At 40.9% G+C, this 24,893-nt stretch overlaps 1 protein-coding gene across 2 annotated transcripts in view; it reads left to right on the top strand.

Moving 5' to 3' along the window:
• The window catches only part of peds1a (plasmanylethanolamine desaturase 1a), a 123,050-nt gene extending 105,318 nt beyond the window's left edge, over positions 1-17,732 (top strand). For both annotated transcript variants that reach the window (XM_078544316.1, XM_078544318.1), the window contains 2 exons: positions 12,799-13,011; positions 14,675-17,732. In XM_078544316.1, coding sequence (XP_078400442.1) covers positions 12,799-13,011; positions 14,675-14,796 — 335 coding nt within the window. In that variant the 3' untranslated portion in view covers positions 14,797-17,732. The remainder of the gene's footprint in view (positions 1-12,798; positions 13,012-14,674) is intronic.
• Positions 17,733-24,893: the final 7,161 nt, after the last annotated feature.

Raw genomic sequence — 24,893 nt, forward strand, 5'->3', positions numbered from 1 at the left:
ATGTACACAATTATGCAGCCTATGAACAGTGAGCTCAGTTGAAGTGGTCTGATTTTCAAAACCATGCAGTATGCGTATCAACATGAGTCACTGCAATACGACGAGATAGCATCACCTCTCTCAGAATTTTCTTCCAGTTTACCTTATCTCACCTTTTTTTCAAATTAATTTTATTATCATTCCATTAATTGCCCCGTTTCTGCTTTTCATGTTTAAATATTATTGATCCTCCTTTCTTACATGTATATTTCTTTTTATTGTATCGGTAAAAGCTGCATTTGGGGTTTCTTCAAGTTAGAATGTCTCCACCAGAGAATACAATGGGATTCAAAAATAGTTTTCACCCACGTATGACCTTCATGGGGAGGGAGCATCATGTAAACAGGATCAATCAATGTTAAACAAAGAGCATCCCTTACTTAAACGTAACGAACACGACAAATACTTGCACCCAAGAGAGAGAGCTTTCTTCCACCAGTGACTTTGGGTGGTTACATGGTTACTATCACCAGGAATGGATGCAGTAGCAATAGACGAACGCAACTAACAGAGTCTCTAAGTAGATTCCGTGGATACCACATACATCTTTTGTAACGATGAGAGCTTGGTGTGCAAAAAGAATTAGTGCTCACTTGCTATGGAGCCATTTCTTGCTGACTGAGTGGAGCTGTCCTTTTTTTTTTAGCAACTCCACTGTTTTTTGGATGTTCATTTCTCAGGGTATCTACCTGTTGTAAAAAGGCACTTCAGCCCTTTATGAAAGGGAAAATTGAGAGATACCCAGAAGGGTTTGTTTTTGTATAGATCCACACAGCAGTATGGGAAATAAACCACTTTTGCAGCTGGCTAGTGGTTTTATCATTGCAGTGTTAGCAAGAACTGGTTCACATCACATCAGAAAAAATCAGAACCAGTTTTATATTCCTTAGATAACCAGATTGTACTGAAGACAAGCTCTCCTGTTTCTGGATCACAATAGAAATTGACATTTTTAATTGGAAATTCTTCACATGAATATATAAATACCACAAAAATGTGTGGCAGAAAGTAGACCTCAGCTAAAAAACCTGGAAGAACAATTTGTTCTTTCCTGCACAATAAATCAGCACTCCACCCCAGCCCCAACTTTAGATCTTTGACAGAGTCGACCATGCCATTCTCCTGAACAGCAGTCTATGGTTCTTCACCATGGTGTTGCACTCTCATAGTTCCATTGGTCCCAATGTAGCTGCAATCTCCTGCAATAACTTTTCCTCCAGTGCTTTTTATGGTCAACCCCAGTGTGCCCTAAGCTTTCATTCATGGCCTTTTCTAACCCTCATCAGTATGTTGTCCTTCAATTAAAAAGCGTGGGGTCAGATTTCATATGCAAGGCAATGCTACCTAGCTCTGCCTTTTCACTACTACCCCATTGATTCTCCGTGTGTTACTGTCTGCCAGGCTGCCATCCAGCGTTAAGTCATGAATTAACCAGAACTTCTTGCAGTTCAGTATTGGAAAGATTGAAGACGTCTTGTTTGTTTAACTCCACTAGACATTATGCAGTTAATTCTCGATCTCATCGCCCTCTCAGGATACCTGCTGAAGCTCAGCTCCACAGTTTGCAATGTCTGAGTTTATTTGTCCCTGATCTAAACTCCAAATTTCAAGTCCACTACATCAGTAAGAGTCTGTACTTCCACCTCCAAAACATCTTCCATCTCTGCCCCTACCTCACCCTAGCTGTTACTGAAAAACTCATCCATGCCGTTGTCAATTCCAGGATTAATTTTTCAAATGCCCCCCTCACTGTTCTAGCTTCATAAAGTCCCGCTTATCCAAAGCTCTACTGTCTGCATCCTAACTCAATTACCTATCGGCTCAATTCTTGCCAAACTCAACTGGCTTCCCATTCTCTGCAGACCAGTTTCAATTTCCTCACCCTTCTCTTCAAACCCCTCCCCTGCCTTGCTCCATCCTGCCATTCCAGCATTCTGCAGCTCCCTGTCCCTGCTCATGATCTCCTTTCTTTCAGCTCTGGCCTGCTGCTCACTATTTTGTTTTATCCTCCGTGGCAGAGATTTCGGTCATCCTACCCCTACATTGTGGAGTTCACTTTCAAAAGCTTCCATAAAATTTCCCTCTTCTATTGCACCTTTAGTCATCAAGCCCCTTATTCTTGCTTGGATCTGATGCCTAACGACCCTTGAATGTTTTGCCTTATTAAAGGCTCTATATAAATGTAAGTTGCCGTAACTACTTGTGTTTAAGTGGACTTTATTCAGTACATCCTTCCATGAAGGGCTGTTAGAAACTGCTATTTTGTCCATCTTCAAACAAATAGATGGTAAAACATTTGGTCACCTGTATTTTCACATAAACTTCTCTCTGTCTAATTGATGCGTGTCTGAAATAACATTTTTAATGCACAACTTTTCTTTGAAAGACCCTGCGTAGAAAATTGGAATTGAGTGAAATAGGGACTTTAACCTGCATTTCCCACTCATTGATATTGTGTGTTGGTATTCCAACACGGGATGTCATTGCACTGCATCCTGATACCAAAAATGTAATTCAAAGTGTATGAAACAGTGGAAAAACAACCTAGTAAACTGCAGATCACATAGGAAAGTAACCTTATCTTTATAGACGTGACAGAATGACAAAGGGCATTTGTCGTAATATGGGTTGGCATTAGTCTAGTTTGTTTGTTTGACATATGCAAATTGGATCCATGGAGATGGGCCTTATTAGAGATTGGCACTGATTCAGCTTGTTTATTCAGTAGAAAGAATCAGTGTAAACTGGAGCATGGAAATGAACTGGCACTGGTCTCGTTTGTTTATTTGTTTGAAAGACATATTGTAAGATGGGCCTTCTCACAAATTTTGTTTATTTGAGAGACATATACACACGCTTGTGTTATTGTGTTAGAGAACCAAGTGCCAGTGCACAGATCCTGTGCATCTGGCGGCAGCCCCAAAATGAACTTGTTGAATTCATCAAGGCTATTCTTTTAACTAGCTCTTTTCTCAACCTCACAGGTCTCAAAAAATCTGCAGCAGTGACTTCAGGGTTGCTGCAGGCTGCCTAAGGCCCCATGCTTTGGGAGCTGGCAGCACTATACGTGACATACCAGCAATATAAAAGCAGCTAGAATGTAAGCCACCCCTGCAGGGATGGGCCTTACTAACAATAGCTGCTTGTTTTATTATTCTAATGCATTTCAAGTATTAAAAAGAATCCAAGGCATGCAGTTTTTAAAGTATGAATTTTATACTTTGTATTTACCAAATGCCGTCTTACTCCTCTTAAAGAAGAACCAAGCTGTTTAATTTTGAAAGGTTATTTGATTTGCTATTGTTCTCCTCTACAGTACACAGTGTGTCATTGAACCTTTTTGTCCTCCCTGCAGAAGTCCATTTAAATAGCAGTCCTTTGGTGAAAGCATCTCCCACTGAAGGGAATGGGTAGTGGTAATGAAGCTGGCACTTCTATCAGCATACTGTGTTCAGAGAGGTTGCTGTGGAAATACTGGACTTGCACAATCAGATCAGCTGAGTAACAGCAGTTCAAATAGACTCATTGTGCCAGCAGATGATGTCAGCTGATAGAGGATTTTAAAAGCTCTGATAGTTTGATGTGAGCGGCTGCCTGTGAATTGCAAGCAATGTGTAATATTTCCCATTTCATTTTTAAATAATACCTGAACGATTCAAAGTAATCCACTCCTGCTCAGTTGCACCCTTAACCACTTTCTAACGGTCTTCCTTGCAGTTCAGAATGACATGTGAGAGCGTATCGAATAATGTGGTTCAGGTCACACAGGAAAATTGGGGTGAGTCCTGGTGCCATTTCCTGCAAGGAGCACGGGGTCATATCCATTGGCCCATCAGCAACCAACAGGGGATGCATTCTCAATCAGATGTCCAGCTGCTAAGGCCTTTTTCCCAGGAGACAAGCATCCAGATGGTGTTGTTTGAATTCTGTTCCCCAGGGATAATCCCGTATGTGCTTGGAAAACTGATTCACCACATGTTCTTCCTCCTCTCTAGTTTTAAATGGACTTTTGATCTGACCCCCTCCTGTCTCCCACTACTCTTTGCAGGAAACATTATCAGGACCCCCCAGTAAGCAAAGCCTATGTAAAAAGTCGGGACTGTTTTGCCTGCAGAGTTATGGAATTCTTTTATCTAGCCCCCAGATGGGAAAGTGGATATAATATAGGTGGTCTTGTTCCTTCATCTTTCTGTGCTGACATTACAGAATTGAAACGGCTCACAGACTTCTGTTGAATTTTACAGCTACATCCCCCAGAGGATAAACTTTACTTTCAGAGCCAGGCCTACTTTTAAAAATTAAGAGCAGCAGCATCTTCAGTAATCTGCAAACTAACTAACTACCAAGGGGGAGCTTTGAATTACATGGTGTATGTTCTTTGCATGCAATGATTTGATGCTTTTTCAGTTGAGGGCCAACAACTCAGCAGGCATCAGACTCCTCTTCCAGCTTCGGAGAAGTGTTTGAAATTCTGGATAGGGTGGATAACCACAGAGGCTTCATCCCTTCCAAATTCCTCCTGTTTGGTCATTCCAAAGCATTCAAATAATCTATGGGGGCTCCTGCTGAAAAAATCTTCTGCTCCTGAAAGGAGAGTGGGTCAGCAGGTTGTACAAAGTAAAAGCTATAGTTGCCCGATGATATTTTGATCAGGATTCTTTGAATCTTGGAGGGAAAGAGTTTAGTAGATTTATTTTTTTTCCAAATTGGCATTAAAACACACCTGCATTTTGCCGAATCTGTCGGAACACACACAACCTAGTGCAATTCGTGACAATTTTAGTCGGATTTTAACTGGCATGTGCGTGTGTTAAGCCAAATGGTTTGTCAACTAAAACTCAGATGATGCTCCTAATTTGGTAACTGTTCACAAAGATGGCACAGCAGTGAGTGTTGCATTGTATTAACTTCTGGGCACTTAAGACATCTCTGATTGTGTAAGTGCTTCAATTTGTTTTAAAATCACATGCTGCCCCGTTTCAATTTAATTCTGGGTGCGAATTCAAAGTCAGGCCCATTAAAATTGACACACTGAGGTCATTTTCACTTCCACTTGGGGAAGACATCACCTAACCTTCATATTCCCATGGGTATCAGTGGATATTAAAATTGGGCAGGTTTTATGCCAGGTGGGCAATTAACTTGCCAAGTTTACTGCCTAAGTGTTGAAGGTGAAAAGTAGCCCCATTGATTTTAAAAGTACTTAAAGCTGGTTCCTGGTGATGGTTGTGAAGATGGCTTTTGGCAGTGACCAGGAGGGGGCATAGCACTTGTGGTGGAGTTACAGGACAGGAGTGCAGCAACAGAGGAGGGTGAATTTATTGAAACCTATAAGTCACTGCTGGGCAAACCCTGTAAGTAGTCTCACCTGCTGTGATTGGATGCTGTCACCCTGAGCGCCAGGGTGCTTCTACTTCCCAACACACTGCTGGCATATCTCAGTGCTATCCCTCACTCCCCCTCCCTGACTATCTGTGATTTTCTTAACATTGCTGATCCACCCAACACCCACCACTCTCCTTCCAGTACTTCTGCAATCCATCATGTTATTCTACTGCTGCCATTCCCATGTCCCTCCCTTCCAGTGTTTCAATGCCTCCAAATGCATCTATTGCCCGCAACTCTTAATCTCCCCCATGGTTTTTACTGATCCTAGCATTCCAATGCTATGTGACCTTGACTTATGCCTTAACACTGTAGGAACACTATCTCAACACTGGTGACACCACCACTGCTACGTACGATATTTGACATCTTTTCCCCATCTTTCTGGAACATTTTCCCTACTAGTTTCCTCTGTTCCATTTTGTTGAAAAAAGGGTTCAATCTACTGTAAATCACAGCATATAAGTAGACCTGGTGTATTAGTTGACCCCATTTTTCCTGCCCCAAAAATCATGTTTTTGCATATGCTCAGCATATAGGTCCACCCCCTTTTTCAGCATTAGTAGTCAGCCTCAATTTTTCGCCCCACAAACGCATGTTTTACTTACCCATACTTTGTAACTGGGCATGAAAGAGGGCATGAAGCAGGCAATACAGGCTGTTTTGCAAAGGTGAGCAGGAGTTCAAGACATGCCCACGCTTTGCATTGGAAGCAGACAACATTTGAAAATGGCGACCCCCCACACCGGTATTTCACTTTTATACTTGGCGTATAAGCTGACCCCTGTTTTTTGAGGGATTTTTCGAGGATTCAAAGGCCAACTTGTATGTTGACATCTATGTATCTGCATAGTTAAGCTAACTTTAAATCATTTCCATGTGAATTATCATATATTCATAGACTTTGAGCCAAAAAATCACAATCTACAATATTCTAATAAAAATGTGATTTGGCATTTGGCTATCGACTATTAATTAGACATAGCACTGTTTAATTGTGTGCTTCATGGGATACTTCATGGGGTAAAACAATATGTTCTCAGCCACTATCAGCAATGCCAAGGGAGATCTCCTAGTATAAAGTTCAAAGCTCTTAGTATTTTTGGTGGAAACTGTGTTTGCATTGTCCCCCTTGTTTACATTCAGTGTATGAGTAATACCATGGCTAATGTTCTACAGGCAGTACTGATTTGAGCAGAATGTGTAGGTTGCAGCTAGAACACCAGTTGTATGCTTGTAACATGTCTGACAGCGAAGCTGATAAGAGCATTTGCTGAGGATGTGCAGTGTTAAGTAAAAGTGACACATAGGAATGCACTATTCAGCCACCCCAGCTGTTCTTCCATTATATTAGTCAACGGACCTTTGACTGATCCGTCAAATTTTCCATCTCATCCGCGTCGATTCCCACCACAGGCAGGACTGGAAAATACTGGCCCATGGCTGATCAATGCCTTAACTCTATTTGCAGACGTTTGGATCAAATTATTTAAGACCCTAGTACACAATTGCATGGTGAAAAAAATGATTCACTGCCTATTCAGTTTTCTTTTTGTGTTTCTTTCAATCCACATAAACTAACAAAAGACACTTGTGCTGTGTATGTATTCTCTTTTCAATCTGAACAATATCTTTACAAATTGATTCTGTTTTACCTGTAAATTGTACATTTGAGAATAGTGTCTTTCAGCACAGTGTAGAACAAATGTGTATCTATAATGGACACCGTTTTCAGCTTTCTGCTTTTTTCCCTCCCCGTAATGAGGTGTGGGAGGTATTTATAATTTTCAATCTGCTGCAGTCTCGCACAATCACAGTTGATGACCAAGCCCTGACAGTAGAATGTATTGTGAGAAAGGTCAGGAATGTAATTAGCACAGCAAGTTTGGAGAAGTGGAACAGTGTCATGCTCAAAAATAACCGTAAACATCCGAGCCAACCAGGCTCGGATTGACCCTGATTGTATATGTGTGTCATTGTGAGCAAGCAAAGGCTCAGAGGAAATGCCTGTGAGAAAGATGTAACTTTGGACTATTGACTAGGATGTATGAAAGTGTAATGTAGGTTCACTATCTGAAGTGAATATGTGTCAAGAATCATCTACTACTCCGATGAAATAGCTGATCAATTTTGACATACTTGATATTGATTGGTGGATTTAGGTAGGGTTAACACAGTCAGATGCGACATAAACTGTCAGTGGGACATGACGTAGGATAAGGCACAAGCTGGCAGCCAGGAAGAGAATGAAGAGATGAAGAAGAAGCTTCTACAGCCTTTCCTGACTAGGATCTGGCATCCTCTGGTGCTCATTAGGACATGCAGTAACTCAGAAACAGGATGATAGCTCCAGTGTTTTAGTGCTCAGCTGCAAACTATAACGATGTAAGTCTGATTCCGAGGGACGCCTGTCACTCAAATGTGGTTTGCCTTGGAGGGTGAATCTTCATTCTCCTCAGGTGAACTGCAAGATAGGATGTATTACAAGACTTATTTTTGCCATGGGGAAGTGAAAAAATATGCTGATGTACCCTGTTTGAATTGTATGTTGCTGGGGTGATCTAGCTTCTTAGGCAGTGCTGTGCCTGCCACAATGCAGGGCAGCATTCTGCACTGAAACAGCAGTGTGCCCCTTGCTTGGCAGGTTATGTGGGACACTTATGCCTCCACTTGGCTGGTTCTGGTGCAGCAATGTGCTGAATATTATGATGTAGCTCTTCCAGTTGTGGAGAGGTTTTCCTATACAGTGGTCTTCAACTAGTTATATCCAGTGTGATATTTCTGCAGCCTTCAACACAGTTGATCACACCAACCTCCTCCAATGCCTTTTTGTTGTCCAGCTGAGTGGCACTTCCCTCACCTGCTTCCATTCTTACCTATACAGTCATTGCCAGGGAATTTCCTCCAATGGCTTTTCTTCCTGCCCCCAGACCTGGAATCCCACAAGCATCTATCTTTAATCCCTCCTATTTTTTAATCTGCATGCTGCCCCTCGGTTTCTGCATCCAAATACATGCCAGATTACACATGTACACTGATGACACCCAGCTCTACCTCACCACCTCTCCCAATCCCTCCATTGCTTCAGTGTCATTAGACTGCGCAGTCCTATATGAGCCAAAATTTCCTTCAGTTAAACATTGGGAAGACCAAAGCCATTGTCTTCAACTCCAACCACACATTGTGTTCCTCAGCCACCAATTCTATCCTCTGCCTGGCCAGTTCTCGGGTTGAACCAGGCTGACTGACTCCAAGGCAAGCTTCTGACTCCCAATCTGCTCTACCACAAAGACTGCCCACTTCTACCTACCTAATATCTGTTTTCACCCCTGCCCAGCCTGTCTGCTACTGAAACCCTCACCCATGTTTTTGTTACCAGCAGACTCAACTATTCCAATGCTCTCCTGAACAGCCCCCCCTTTTTCACCCTCCATAAATACCCAAAATTGTATTGTCCTTAACCTGTACCAAGTCCCATTCATCCATCACCCTTGTGCTCACTGACCTGCATGGCTCCCAGTCCAACAGCACCTCAATTTTAAAATTCTCACCCTTGTTCAAAACCCTTCCTATGTTTGTAACCTCCTCCAGCCCTACTACTGTGTTCTTCCAAACCTGGCCTTTTGTGTACCCCTCACCTTTCTTGCCCCCACCAATATGCAGCTGTACATTCAGCCATCTAGGATCTGAACTCTGCTATTTCCTCCCTAAATCTTTCTGCCTCTTTACCTCTCCTCGCTTAGCACACTTCAAAAAACCTACTTCTTTGATCAAGCTTCTAGTCCCCATCCTACCATCCCCTCCTTTGGACTGGTGTCCTTTTTTTTCTGGTGAACACTCCTGTGAAGCATTTTGGGACGTATTACTGCACGAAAGGTACCAGATAAGTGCAGGTTGTTGCCGTAAATAGCAGGAAAATTTGAAATATTTTCTTAAAATAGAGAAAGTAATAATTACGGTAAGCACAGCTGTACTGTAGGTGGTGATGCAATGTACACAATTGTAGTAGCAATGCGTTTCTGTTGTGACTCCACATAAACTGCATTTAGGGTCTTGGTAAAACCATGAGGGTGAGATGAAACTCAGGGTGGAGTTGAATTGCTCTGGGACACTTCCCAACTGCAATGCTGGAAGTATTGGATCAGGTTGCTAGTCCAACTTGTTGGCCATTGAGTAACATGTGACATGGAAATGTCTAAACTGAGAGAGAGTAAATTAAGTGAGGAAGTGTGGCAAAAGAATGTTGCACTTTAATGAAACCTATAAGGAGATATAGATTTACGAAAACACTTCAGTCAGGACATCATTTCTAAACCACGTAACAGACAGCATCATTAAAGATGTGAATAACTTTAAGCTTCCATTCAAAATGCAAAGGGGACAAATTCAGTAAGATGTTGCACTTTAATGCAAACCGTGCAGCAGTAAGAATACTGACCAATGCATTTTGTACATGGTAATGAATGTCAATTGTATTGTAGCATTCGGATTGACTGCACTAAGTGCTGATACAGTGCAATAAATAACACCCATCGAGACAATCTAGGCTTAGTATCAGGAAAAGCCTGCGATTTGTTTGTCTTTTATTATTTAATGTTAGGGGACATTAACTTAGCTTTCTTCTTGGAAATGCTTAACAGCTGTTTACCTTGCATACTGCCCAATACATGTTCAAACCATTTTGGGCATATGGTGAACTCTAGCTGTGAGCAAGATATTCAAACTTAAACTTAAATAGCATAAATGAGACAATATCTGTTTTATTTTATCTGTGCAAATGTACCTCAATAGGTAATATGCCAGTAGGGGCAAAAGTAGTTGCAGGCTTGGCTTCTTGTTATTTTGAATTTCATCATAAGCAGCCTATTAAATAGAAATCACTTTATTTATCTATTGAGTTATTATTTATATGTTTAGTTGACTTTCTCACAAGCAAGTTGCAAGAAGGTTCAAATTGTTCTTTTCTAGCACCATCTAGTGGCACTGTAACCATTTTTTTTTCAGTCAAGACCCAAGAAGATTTGCACGAAATGTAATTGATTATTATTTTTATTGCTAATGATTATTGATCTTTGTAAAGGATTTATTTTTACTTAATGCAGTGTCTTTACCAACCATTCATTAAACCAAAAGATGATTCCTAAGATTTTTGATGGGGGCACATTTGATGAGAACAAAGTTAATATGAAAGTAACTCTCCTTTAAAGGCTGACTTTTTATAGAATTGGACCTGACCTATCACAGGCGCATTATAAATTGATAATTTAGTCTTTTACAGCCACCAGGTATCAATGTTCAGCTCAATGGACCTGGGCTGTTGGCGAGACACTTGTTCAAGAAGATGTTGAAAGAAGAAAACTGATTTGTGAAAATCTAAACTCTTAACAGATTCTAATTATGTTTAAGGAAGCTACTATTATTTTATTAAGCATTTTATATATTCCCAGCTTGTTGCTAGTTTCATATTCCGATATCCTGCAACAAAATGCAATTCAGAAAGTAGGGTTGCACTTGAATTTACTTAATGACCTTAAATTAATAACCCTTTAATACTCCATGTTCTTTGCAGCTATTATAATGGATGTGTGATTTCTGTCAGATCGAGTTAAATGGGACTGTTTCTACAAATGTTGAGTGTGTGTTCTAAAGTAAAATTTGAGAAATGTAAATGTCAAGAAAATAGTATTGCTAAATAGTGCATTGTAATATTGTTATAATTACAGCTTTCTGTGGAAGTGTTCCCTTATTCCTCAACAATAATATGGGCCTATCTTGTCCTCTCTTTCATCTCTGCTCACCCCACTCACCATGCACTAAACTTTATTATCTGACCAAGTATGTTATGAGTTGCTGAAATTCCTATCAGCATATCCCTTTATCATACTTCGCCATTTCAAGGGGTGTTAAATCCCAGTGCAGAATCTCATGTTCCTGAAGACTAAAGTACTTCAAATATTGTAACATAGCTGTGTTTTAACCACAGATTTATGTGGCAACTGCTGGAGGTTTTAATGAGGAATGATAACCTGAAGCATTCAACTCCAGTTTCCAACAAGAATAAGAACCATGTTCATTGATATTTTAACTCATTAAATACCAAATTAGGATTTTGATGCCTTTCCGTCCACAGCCTAAACAGTTATTTTGGTTAGATTCTTAAAATTCCGTTTCTGCAGATTTTTACAGCTCAGTGCTTTAATATCAAATGTTAGAAAATTATAGTGACTTTTTTTCACAACTGCTGCCTGGCCAAAAAACATTTGGGAATTTTGAAGGCTGCAAAGGACGTGCAGTACTCAGTAGGTTAACCATATAAAGAGTTGATGAAGTAGGCCTTTGAAACCAAACCGTGCTTTCATCCCAAAACACTGTGCAGGTCAGCAACCTCTTTCTTCTCTTCATGCAGACTCTCCTGACAGGGAAAGTGCTGTTGCTGAGAAAGGAATTCATCACTTCTGGTAATAGTAAAACACACCATTGTGCAACCATGTTCGACCGTTAGATGGATTAAACATAAAATACACTGAATATTTATTACTACAACACTAGTGAATGGTTGATTCAAGTCTGTATTTCTAATTTGTGATCAGAAATCTTTGATTTCTGAGTTGAAGAACAGATTTTTGAATTGTTAGGTTCAACATCACTGACAGAACAAAGAGTGCGGTGTGTAGCATTTGGAAATTAAATTTATGATCTGCACTCCAGGAATGTGAATACTATTCCAAAAGTCCTTTTATTTTTTCACAATTGCCATGTTTAAAAAGGAATTGTGTATATGTCTTTTCCATTGTTGTGCAATAATGTTTGAAATTGGGTTTGAGAACATGAAGAAGGAGAAGAATACTTCAAATGTCTGAGGAGAAAACAGCATAATTACAAAACATAAAGTCATGTTTAGAATGTGAAAGGAGTTCCGGGTGGGCTTTTCTACCACGGTGTAAAACTGAAACCAGTCCATGTTGATTGTACCTGTCAGGAGTTTTATTTGATTAAAGCAGACCTCCTGTTATTCTTGCTGAACAATTTTATAAAATTGGAAATTCTTGTTCTCGTATTCCATTAGCTTAGTTGGAAATCCTGTAGAGATTAGAAATTGTCCTTGGGATTCTGTTAGCTTATTTTAACAAGATTTTACTGGACCGCGTGATTCTGCCCCATTTCCCATCACAATGTAATCCCACTGACTATTGTAAAGTGTAGAAGTTAGATTTGTAGTTCATGCATAGCTCTTGAAAGGTGATGCAAAGAGAGAACATTTTTCCAGTTTATTAGCCAAAATTTATTTTTTCAATATTGGCAAATATGTGAGTGGCTAGTTTGATTGCTGTAAGACAGAGCTTCATTTGATTCCTTCTTTGTTTTCTTTTGCAGAAGCTGTCTGTGAAGCTTATGCCTGGGATTGTTATGTGTTCTGTTTAGGCATATTTGTGACAATGACCAATCAGATTCACAAATGGTCTCACACGTACTTTGGTATGCCTCGCTGGGTCACTGTCTTGCAGGACCTTCACATCATCTTGCCCAGAAAGCATCATCGAATCCATCATGTTGCCCCTCACGAAACTTACTTCTGCATTACCACAGGTGGGGTGAGAGTTGTAAATACTAATTCAGAACCCAAGAACAGAGACAGAAAATTGCACTGTCAACAAACTACTTCAAACCTTTATCCTTGAACTGGGACCATTTTAATTAAAATAGCAAGCCTTGGTTGCATTGCCTTCATTGTTCAGTAATTTGCTTATGATCACTTTGACAGTAGAGCATTGAATCTATAAATGTAATCTTGCCCAAAAGTCAATGTAAATACTTACTCTACTGAATACTGATGTTGATACAAGACCTGTAAGGCAAATTAGAAAAATCACTGAAGACTCTTTATTCCTGCTAGCAATGGCTGTAAAAAGGAAAGCAACCTCATCCCACTCCAGAGAGATATGAATAGCTGCCTAATTTATTTATTTATTTTGTATTCATGTCTGGCTGTGAAATATTAATGGGAGAATTTAGGTGTTTTACCTTTTGTTGATTGAAATTCATGTCCAAAAGTAGTTACCATCCAGCGCTTGCAGTCAAATGAAAAGGGGCTGCTTTTGTCCTAAAAGTGACTAACAATGTTGCCTCGTTGCCACCTGAGGTAAAATGCTCCACAATGGGATCGATCACTTGTCATCATCCTGTGTGAAATAATCTTTCGTTACCCAAGCTCAACGGAGCATTGCAGAATTTCATTTTGTTTGGGTTATTGACTCACATGAGTGATGCAGTATAACAACCTGGGTTATCCCCAGGCCTCGATCTAGACAACAGTTACATCATCAGATTTGAGGGATAAGGCCATTTTGGTGTAACCTAATTTACGGCAAAGGTGATGTTCCGTGTATATGTTCTGCACAATAGCGCCACACAACTAGTGAAGAGTATTAAACTAGTCCTAGCCAATCATCTCATTTAAGACTGAGTTGTCTTTAAACTAACTGCAGAATTCCCACTTTTTCGTTGTAGTATTTTTTTCCAGCTAGCACAAGAAAGCCAGGCCCTAGTTTTACATCCAGAAGTACCCAAACATCCTCCTTGTTGAGGAAGCTAGGTTCACTAACAGGCATTGGAAAAAATGATGAGTTGTTTTGTAGGACACCAACGATGAATGTATTTACAAACAATCCACAGGGGAGAGCATCTGTTTCAAGGGAGAATGTGGCCTAACAGCCCTCTTCTCTCTCAGGAATGATATGTTCTCAGTTCTCAGTAAGCAACACTCTCCACGTCGAATTATTAATAACCTACTGTCAGTAGTAACAAATAGACCTGAATAAAACAGAACCAGCAGAAAACAAGAAAAATTGGCTGCACAGGGATCAATCAGGGATTTGAAGCAGCCTTGAAATACTGTTTTTAGTTACAGCATTTTAAAATGACCATTTGTAAAAAAAAAGCAGGTTTTACATGTCTTTTGTTCAACTGCAACATGTTGAAATTCATTTTAAAATTGATTTGTAATATTCAACAATACTGGGTGAGAGCCAAAGCCCAAATTCATGGGCTTATTCATTTAAGATTCTCGTAAGATATATCATTATAGAATGACATAAAAGTTGGCAAAGGAACAAAAGAGGCTTTGATGAGGAAAATTAACCTCATTTGTCCAAAACACTGACGTATAGAAAGTGCATAGAAGGTTTAAAAGTTTGTGATGTTTCTGAGACTGCACAACCTGATGTATGTAAACCTTCTTTGTTGTGCTCAGGATGGCTGAATTACCTTCTAGAGAAGATTGGATTTTGGAAGAACTTTGAGTATCTCGTAACAAATTTAACTGGACACAAGCCACGGACTGATGATATGAAGTGGGCCCACAAGATGGAATAAAAGACTGTAAGCTGACTGATGGTGTACTGGGCAACTGAAGAGGCTGAGCCATGCTTAAGAAGTGAAGAAGCTTCTGATTAATTTTGCTAAATCTTGACCAGCATCTAGAAACTTGCATTATTACAAGATGTGATGCATGTTCGAAAGACATTTTATTTGCAAATCGTTGTTGCCATTCAGATGAGCTGCTTACAATGGTGTAGAAATAAATCCTTTGCTTACCATTTTACTTTAATGCACAAGATGTTGACTATATATGTTATTTTGTACTCAGTATATAGTCAAAAATAGCACCAGCAACATTTTAAGCAAATGAAAAGATCAGGGTCCCATTTTAATGATGAATTTTGAAAGACTGTGACAAAAGTAATTGCATACTGATCAGCCTTAAGCACTATTGAAATGATTGCAATCTCAGTAAATTGAACAAGCTCATGTGGGCACTTCATACAAAGTTTATTTGAGTTTTGTACTTATGTAAAGTATTTTTTTGTTTATCAGCATTGATATTGATGATTGCTTTATGTGAGGTCACACATCATAATATAGAACTAAGTCAGAGAAGTCTTCACACTCCTAATGTAGCCTCACAGTTACATCATGAATAAACAAGAAGATCACTAGAAAATTCTGCTGTTTACTTTGGTTGTGAAACAGCTCTGGTAAGGAACTGCAGCGATGAGTTAATAGGTCCATCTGGCAGTGGTTTTGCTTCTTAGCTTCTGCGGAGATGGATCTTATACCATAGCTACAGTGTAAAAAATATTTATTTGGTCCCAAAGGCGAGGGAATAAATATCCTACATGGTTGTCTGTATCCATGACAAGGACCTGTGTGGTCTACATTTTATGGTCAGCGGCAAAGGAGCAGCAGTAGCTGCTGACCTCTTAAGAAAACTGCCCACAAAGATTTTTAAGTCTCAAGAGCGTAGATTTCCTGTTCTCGGACCTCAGTTTCAATTTGTGCCATCTACAGGGGATCAGTGCCATCCGGCAACAGGGTAGACAGCTGGCAGGCTGCTCATATCAGATTGAAGAATTCGCACAGACAGCAAAGCAGGAAGTAAAAAGGGAAATCGCATTTAAACCATTGTACAGAAAGCTGAATGGAAATTGGGATATATACACAAGGCTAAGTGAGAAACAAATATCAGAACAGACATTTTAAAAATATATTTTATTAGAATTCTGCAATTTTAAAATATTCTGAGACTCCACATATGTAAAATTAGTTTCTCAGGCCAGGGAGGTTGTTCAGCAATAATTATGACTTACCACGCCGTTAAAAACTCAAGTCTTGTTCTATCAGGAGTTATTAATGTTTTTATTGGTTGTTAGCTGCAAGACTAATATATAAATGGTTGAAGCTCATGACAAATCAGTGATTTCTAATGATTGCATTGGTGAAGACTGAAACAGCACAGTCTTTGGGGAGCAGGGTATCCCTAACAGAGTTTACAAATTCCTGCATTTAACTGCACATGTGCAGTGCCCGAAATTGCTGACAGCTTTCTACAGTAACAATAACAGTGCTGGCAACCTCACCATTATCCCTACTGCAAATTCCAGGCCTCACTCTCACTTCTTGCAGCAGCCATGGATGTTTATATTATCAGAGCTACTATTCAAACTTATCCTTCTTTTGATGTTGGACAGTCCATCCCATTTATAATGTGGAGTAGAGCTCCTAGAACTAATGCCAACACAAACAGCTGCACATATGCCATTTTTGCACAGTCCTGACTACAATTTTGTTTTCTGGCAATAGACTTTAAGTGAAGTTCCGTATAAGCCAATATAGTTGCAGTCATAAATATGCCAATATCACATGCATATCTGGTGGCAGGCGCCTTTTGTATTTGCTTCTGACAGTGCACAGAAAAGTTGTGTGATGGGTGCTGTCAGAAGCACTAGTTCTGGCTCATTTATAGTACAGTGCTGCTAATATAGTTAGAGATGAAACTAGTGATGGTACTGAAATATAAAAATAACATCGCTCGAGCGATGCCGATCTTGAAGTATCATGATCCCACTCTGGCAGCTGCAGTTAGGACACTCTTCTCTCTGACTCAAACACTCATCCCTCTGCTGTGTTCTGTACATTAGTTTAATGTGTGTCCTATCTCTCACGCGTGCGCACGCTCTCAAATCTGCACCTGTCATCTGCTTCTTAGCCTTATGTTGAATATCCATCATAACCTATAAGATAACTTTCTAGTTTAATCCCCCCTCCTCGGTTTCTTCTTCACCTGTTAACCTTCACAGTAGTCTCTATCAGTTTCTCTCAACACTGCTAATTTATCTAGGACTGTAGAAGATTGCCTCCTGTCACTTTGGTGTCCTTATACCACACATATTAAATGTAATTACAAATGAAATTTTGTGTTCCAAAAATATCCTATATTGTGCTGTATGAACGGGGTAAGATCCGAATTATATTTCTACTTAGTTCCTGTTGAGCTATCAAGTCATCCTATTTGTGTAGATATAAATTCCACTGCCTCATCTTGCTACTCATTATACTGTTTCTCAAAAGTTGGCAGAATCATTCATGTATTCTTTTTTCAGAAAGGATTCCTTTTTGTATCTTCTGAGGGACCATAAACCATATTTATGGTTTGGTACATGGGGTTCATTTAGTTTCCAAATGAAAATGATACAACCTGATGAGCAGGATCACTCATTGGGAGCTATTTAAGTGGAATGTCACTTGCCCCCCAAGCTGACCAGGACTACAAGACTGCCTGTATTGAATGGGGGCCCTAATCATACTTTTGTTTTACTGTGATGTTGGTCACCCCACAGCTCCTTATTCTAATTTTAAAGCCAGGAATGCTTGAAAATGTGCTACTTCGAGCTGAAGGGGACTACACTTTGAATATGTATCAACGATCTTAAGTCGAGTTTATTAATAAACATTTCTTTGCCTTTCTCGGATTTTGAAAATTCAAGTTTGTTTTGTTTCTCCCTGTTGAAGTTTTAGAGAGATTTTGCATTCTCATTGATTTATTTTGCTTTATAAGAACCATTCATGTGTTTAACAATTTGGGTCATATTTAGGATTTTTATTATGAACCTCTTAGGTAATGATCCTTCATCTTAAATGAATTACTTGCCAATGTGAGTGAACTTATGATGTAAAATGAGTATGTATGCCTTTTTGAATGAGTGTTCTGGGGCAGGGCCTGGTTCTGCCCTATTTTTAGTTGCACTGTAGTTTCCATTTGTGATCTAGAGCCTCATGGGTGTTATTAGGACTTATTAAAATATGGAGGTGTGACTTTGGAGTCTACAGATTGCAATCTGCTGGCTGCATGTCTAGATCTTGAGTCTGAGCTACCTCGTGCCTCACTGATTCTCACCATTTCTTTTGGTTATAAGAGAGCCTCCCTACCGGTTTTATGGCCTGTGTTACGAATATTTAATTTCATGATTCATATGCTTTAGGAATATAACTTTTAGTTTGTGGATTGAAATTTTTAAATGTAAGATAAATGAAAATAACTGATGCGAAGCTGGTAAACAGACCTAAAGATTGCAATTCAAAGCGTGGCCTATGTTTATTTAACAAGGACAGAATTGGAAATGGGAAAACAATAAATAATATGTGGTCCTCTCTTCATTTCATAATGGAGCCAGAGAGTCTGGTAGGGTTGCAATTGTCTGCATTAGAAATATAAATTAGTCATGTAATTTCCCCCAATCAAAGAGAGGTTGGAAAGCAGCTGGTAAACAAGGGAAGGTCTTAAAGTATTCATACACTTTTCAGATCAAAGGTCAGATTTGAGAATTGGAGATAACAACTAGTTTGGATCTCTATCTGGGTCATCCCAGGTGTGCCACATTTTTGTGGAAATGGATTGCAGGGAGGCTTTTTTTGGTTTTGGATTTAGCTGTATGATTCCTCACAGAAGCAGTCAGATGGAGCCTGGAAACAGCTTTGAAAAAATCTCTCAGGAACTGTAGACTCGTGACAAAGGCTATCAGGAACCAAGGGTGTTTTCTGTTTTGGAGTCACTAGGCAAGAAAGCAGTGAGGCCCATCCTTGAACTATGGTGTTTCCGATCATAAAGTGTTGCAGGAGAGCTGGAGGGTTGCCTAGCTGGATATTAGTGGAAGGACCCCAATAAATTTCATTCCTTGGAGATGGCAGGAACACTGAGGAGAATCAGTGAATTCTGAAGAGCTGTGGCACACTTTAGGTTTGTTCCAGGAGAACAGAGAGAACTGTCAAAATCCTGTTAAGTATAGGGGGATCTCCTATACTTGGTTAAGGTATACTTAAACATGGGTTTAAATAAAAGCAGAACAGAAAGTGTTCTGAGATTTTTTTGGTTTAAAGGATATGTGTTTATGAATTATAGTGTTAAGTTAGCAGTGTTTGCTTTGTTTAACTCTTGTAAAAGTTTTTGTTTAAAACCTTAAACCTTATGGCATAATTCTTTCAGTTGATAACTAGGAGTTTGAATTTCTTTTTCAAAGTTACTGCTCTCCATTGAAATCATGACACCTGCTGCTCTGGAGGATGGTACAGGGGGAAGTGATGGGGTGCACCTCTGATGCCTGAAATGTCTTGTCCAGTTCTCTGCATCTTGCGGACATCATGCATGGGTTTCTTCTGTAATAAGATTAAGAGAATTGTGTGAGGTATAGCATTCGTGGGGTGTCTCCCACACACCAAATAGCTGATGTAATAGATCTGCTGTCATTACCTTGCTAAAGTGGAGGAAGAGGATTTGGAGTTCTGCATGCAAGTAATTGCTGCAGTGAGATACGAGCTTGTACTGTTAGCTCTTGAGTTAACCACTTTGCTGTGTGAAGCGTTACTTGTAGAGCTATTAACTTTTTTGAGTTAACTGTTGATGCCAAGGAAGAGCAAAGTCAGTGGCCAGTGTACTACATGACCTGTACTTGCCAGTTTATTGAAGCTCCGCCAGCACTAGTCTAGGGGTATGAGGCACCATTACCAGCCCCACCACTTGGCACAAGTTATTTTCCTCCAATGTCTACCCAGCAGTTTCTTTTTTGCTGCATTTCATACGGCAGTGTTTAAATGCTGGTCTCACTGAAATGTGTTTATTTCAAGGAATGCTTTAAAAGTGGTACAAAATCTTAGGCAAACCATTCATCCTCCATCCCCCACCAGGATGGTCTGAGGGCCCTTAGCTTCTTCCTTGAACAGAGGCCCAAACAATCCCCATCCACCACTACTCTCCTCCGTCTGGCTGAACTTGTTCTCACACTGAACAATTTCTCCTTTAACGCCTCTCACTTCCTCCAAATAAAAGGTGTGGCTATGGGTACCCGCATGGGCCCCAGCTATGCCTGTCTCTTTATGGGGTATGTGGAACATTCCTTGTTCCAGTCCTACTCCGGCCCCCTCCCACAACTCTTTCTCCGGTACATCGATGATTACTTCGGTGCTGCTTCATGCGCTCGTCGGGACCCGGAAAAATTTATTAATTTTGCTTCCAATCTCCACCCCTCCATCATTTTCACATCGTCCATCTCTGACACTTCCCTTCCCTTCCTTGACCTCTCTGTCTCAATTTCTGATGATAGACTGTTCACCAATACCCATTACAAGCCTACCGACTCCCACAGCTACCTCGACTACAGCTCCTCACACCCCGCTTCCTGTAAGGACTCCATCCCATTCTCTTAGTTCCTTCGCCTCCGTCGCATCTGTTCTGATGACGCTACCTTCAAAAACAGCTCCTCTGACATGTCCTCCTTCTTCCTTAACCGAGGTTTTCCACCCACGGTCGTTGACAGGGCCCTCAACCGTGTCCGGCCCATCTCCCGCGCATCCGCCCTCACGCCTTCTCCTCCCTCCCAGAAACATGATAGGGTCCCCCTTGTCTTCACTTATCACCCCACCAGCCTCCGCATTCAAAGGATCATCCTCCGCCATTTCCGCCAACTCCAGCATGATGCCACCACCAAACACATCTTCCCCTCACCCCCCCCGGCGGCATTCCGTAGGGATCGTTCCCTCCGGGACACCCTGGTCCACTCCTCCATCATCCCCTACTCCTCAACCCCCACCTATGGCACCTCCCCATGCCCACGCAGAAGATGCAACACCTGCCCCTTTACTTCCTCTCTCCTCACCGTCCAAGGGCCCAAACACTCAAGTGAAGCAGCATTTCACTTGCATTTCCCCTAACTTAGTCTACTGCATTCGTTGCTCCCAATGTGGTCTCCTCTACATTGGAGAGACCAAATGCAAACTGGGCGACCGCTTTGCAGAACACCTGCGGTCTGTCCGCAAGAAAGACCCAAACCTCCCTATCGCTTGCCATTTTAACACTCCACCCTGCTCTCTTGCCCACATGTCTGTCCTTGGCTTGCTGCATTGTTCCAGTGAAGCCCAATGCAAACTGGAGGAACAGCACCTCATCTTCCGACTAGGCACTTTACAGCCTTCCGGGCTGAATATTGAATTCAACAACTTTAGATCTTAAACTCCCTCCCCCCATCCCCACCCCGTTTCTTCCCCCTCCCTTTTGTTATTTTCAATAATTTATATAGATTTTTCTTTTCCCACCTATTTCCATTATTTTTAAATCTACAACTAATACCTTGTCAGTCTTTCCACCCCACCCCCACTAGATCTGTACCTTGAGTGTCCTGCCATCCATTCTTAATTAGCACATTTTCTTAGATAATATCACCACCTTCAACACCTCTTTGATCCTTTTGTCTGTGGCATCTTTTGATTATCTGCTCCTATCACTGCTTGCTTGTCCCTACAACCACCCCCCCCTCAACTTCTCTCTCCCCCCCCTCCCCCCCCCCCACCACCTTAAACCAGCTTATATTTCAACCCTCTCCTAACTATACTCAGTTCTGTTGAAGGGTCGTGAGGACTCGAAACGTCGACTCTTTTCTTCTCCACCGATGCTGCCAGACCTGCTGAGTTTTTCCAGGTAATTCTGTTTTTGTTTTGGATTTCCAGCATCCTCAGTAGTTTTTTGTTTTTATCATTCATTAAATTTACTTGGCTCCCTATGCTTTCCGACTTGCCTTCTGCTCTTGCATCCTGATGCTGCGATCTTCACCCATTCTTGGCTTTTCAAAGGCAGTATTCCTCTTTCCGACCCTCCAACTCCAACCCCCACCTCACCTCCCCAATCCCCACCCACCCCCAAACCCAACCCAATATTTCCATGGCCCCACTCCTTCTCCCAGCCATTGTGCAGTGCTACTCTGTTATACATGAGTTGCACTATTGAATCAATGGATATATAAATGAGCTGCCGCTGCAATTTACCGTGGTGGAGATGTCCGACCTCCAGGGCACAGCATCGATCTAAATAGCCTCTTGGATTTTTAAGGTTAATTTGTCCAATAACCAGATTTGTCAAATTCTTTTGATGAAATGAAAATGGCAGCTGCAATAAGAAACATTGTCAACAGGCCACCCTTTTGTTGGGTTTACTGTTTCTTTTCTGCTGGTCAATGTAAAGCTAAACTAACGAATGGTGGAACGGAGAAGCTCGTAGGCAGGGCCTTTGTGCAGGATGCCTAGTTGGTGATCATCGTGTGGGGTAAGGCCATAGATGTATTTCAAGACACACATGATGGTCGTGAAATCAATTAGCTTCGATGCAAGGACCTGGTGCAGAATGGAGGTGTAGACTTTCCTGTAAGTACCCAGCATTTTGGATGAGTTCTAGTTTGTGAGGCAGAAAAGCCTGCAGCCTCCACAAACCTATCAGAAGGGATGAGAAGGTAAGATGGCACATGGCTGATGTAGATAAAAGGCAGAGTGCAAAGCCCTAATTATTGAGGTGATTTACTATGCTTGCTTCCCATAGCAACTAATTGCAATGCTCTCATTTCCTATAGTGCCTTGCTATCACATTCTGCACTGCTGAGCTACAGCATTTTTATCTCCCGTGGGCTTTACTACAATGCTGCTCTTTCTCACAGGGGTACTCTCATTTCCTGCAGTCTTTCCTTAGGATATAGTGCCTTACTTCACAGTGCCCTGCCTGTGCAATTCTCACTTCTTTCAATCACTCGATTTCTGATGATGCTTCGGTACAGCCTTATATACGTTTTGTTTCTCTTTCTCTTCTCTTTTACTGAAACACTTGAGATTTGCTAGGTTATGGTTTCACCTGTCAGGAGCACTCTACTGCCTTGACAAAGCATCTTAACGTTCATGTGTGAGCCTAGACCATGATTGACAGCAGGCCATTTAATGGTAGAAAATTATAGAGCTGAGTCCAATGCAATTGGTACCTGACATTTACATATGTACATTCGCCAGCTGGAGTCACTGAATAATATTCAGGAATGGGAATCGTGGATAATTTTCCCCTCCTATTGTAGCAAAAAGTCCAAGCTACTAGAGACAATAATGGCACCATAGCACAGCTGAAATATTTAATGCAGTCCAGACCAAGAATTAAATATGTCTTTATGGCTCAATGCTACAACATCTACCCACCAGGCTATTGGGGCAGCTGCTTGTGCTTCTTGCGCCAAATCTGCTTGCTGTTTCTCTTAGTGATGTACTTACACATGTGGTGCTCTATTTTCTACCGATTTTACCAGGACCCATGCATGTAGTTATGTCTTGAACTTGCTACTGTGGTCTATTATTATTATTTATTATGAAACTGCCCCATTGTGCTCATTTCTTACAGGGAGTCACGATAGACTTGTGGGGAAACTTGTTGCTTTCCAGTGTTGCAACACTGAAGCAGCGAAAAATTGTATTACATTTTCTCACTTAACTACTTGAACTAATGCAGTAAATTATTTTAATTTCTATCTTAAAATTATCTGTATACGTGTGCATCCTTATGCTTATTTTAGGATACAATGGTTGATGATTGTTAAGCTGCAAGATTGAAAATGAGCTTTAGACTTGATGCGTTGAAAAGTGTGACCTCTACCTGGGAATCCATGAAACAAAAGATCACCATTACTGTGCTGCTGACTGAGGTGGGGAAGAAAAAGCAAATACAGTGCCGGTAAGGTGACGATGTCCCTGAAGTAAATCGAGTAAACTAAACTGTTAAACCTTGCAACAAAAGGAAAAAATCAACACATGGAACCACTGCTCCAAAGTGGAAAGAAGACGCAACACAAGAAAAGGTAAACTCAATACCAAGTGACATGGCAACCCTTCAGGGGAGGCAGTGACATAGTGGTAATATCACTAGACTTGTAATCCAGAGGCCCAGGCTAATGCTAATTATGTCACTATTAGCACCTCCTTTAGCCATATCACCACCATCAACACCCCTTCGATCTTTCATTTATGATATCTTTTGCAATCTCTCCTTTGCCTCCACCTATTACTGGCTTTTATCTAGCTTCACCTGTCCCACCCCTCTTAAACAGTATATATTTCACCACATTTCTACTCTTTAGTTTTGAAGAGTCAACTGGACTCGAAACGCCAGCTCTTTCTCTCCACAGATGCTGTCAGACCTGCTGAGATTTTCCAGCAATTTTCTTTTTGTTTCAGATTTCCAGCATCTGCAGTATTATGCTTTTTTCACTTTCACTAATGTCCTTTAGGGAAGGAAATCTGCTGTCTTTACCTGGTCTGGCCTACATGTGACTCCAACCCCACAGCAATCTGGTTGACTGTTTAATGACTTCTGAAATGTTCAGTTGCATAAAACCACTGTGAAATCTAAAAGGAATAAAACTGGACAGACTACCTGGCATTGATACAGGCACTGGAAACGGCAACTGCAAACCTAGCCCTGTTGACCCTACAAAGTCCTCCCTATGAATATCTGCCAAAATTGGGAGAGCTGTCCTACAAAATAGTTAAACAACAGCCTGACATAGTTATACTCACGGAATTATACCTTATAGGCGATGTCCGTACACCACCACCATCATCCCTGGGTATGTCCTGTCCCACTGGCAGACAGATCCACAGGAGGTGGCAGCATAGTGGTGTAAAGTTGGGAGGGAGTTGCCCTGGGCGTCCTCAAGATTGGCTTCGGATTCCATGAAGTCTCATGGCATCAGGTCAAACATAGGCAAGGAAACCACCTGCTGATTGCCACGTACAGCTCCCCACCCCCCCTCAGCTGATGAATCAGTACTCTTCCATGTTGA

The sequence above is a fragment of the Cetorhinus maximus genome, chromosome 6 (assembly GCF_964194155.1).
Source record: "Cetorhinus maximus chromosome 6, sCetMax3.hap1.1, whole genome shotgun sequence".
Taxonomy (NCBI): Eukaryota; Metazoa; Chordata; class Chondrichthyes; order Lamniformes; family Cetorhinidae; genus Cetorhinus; species Cetorhinus maximus.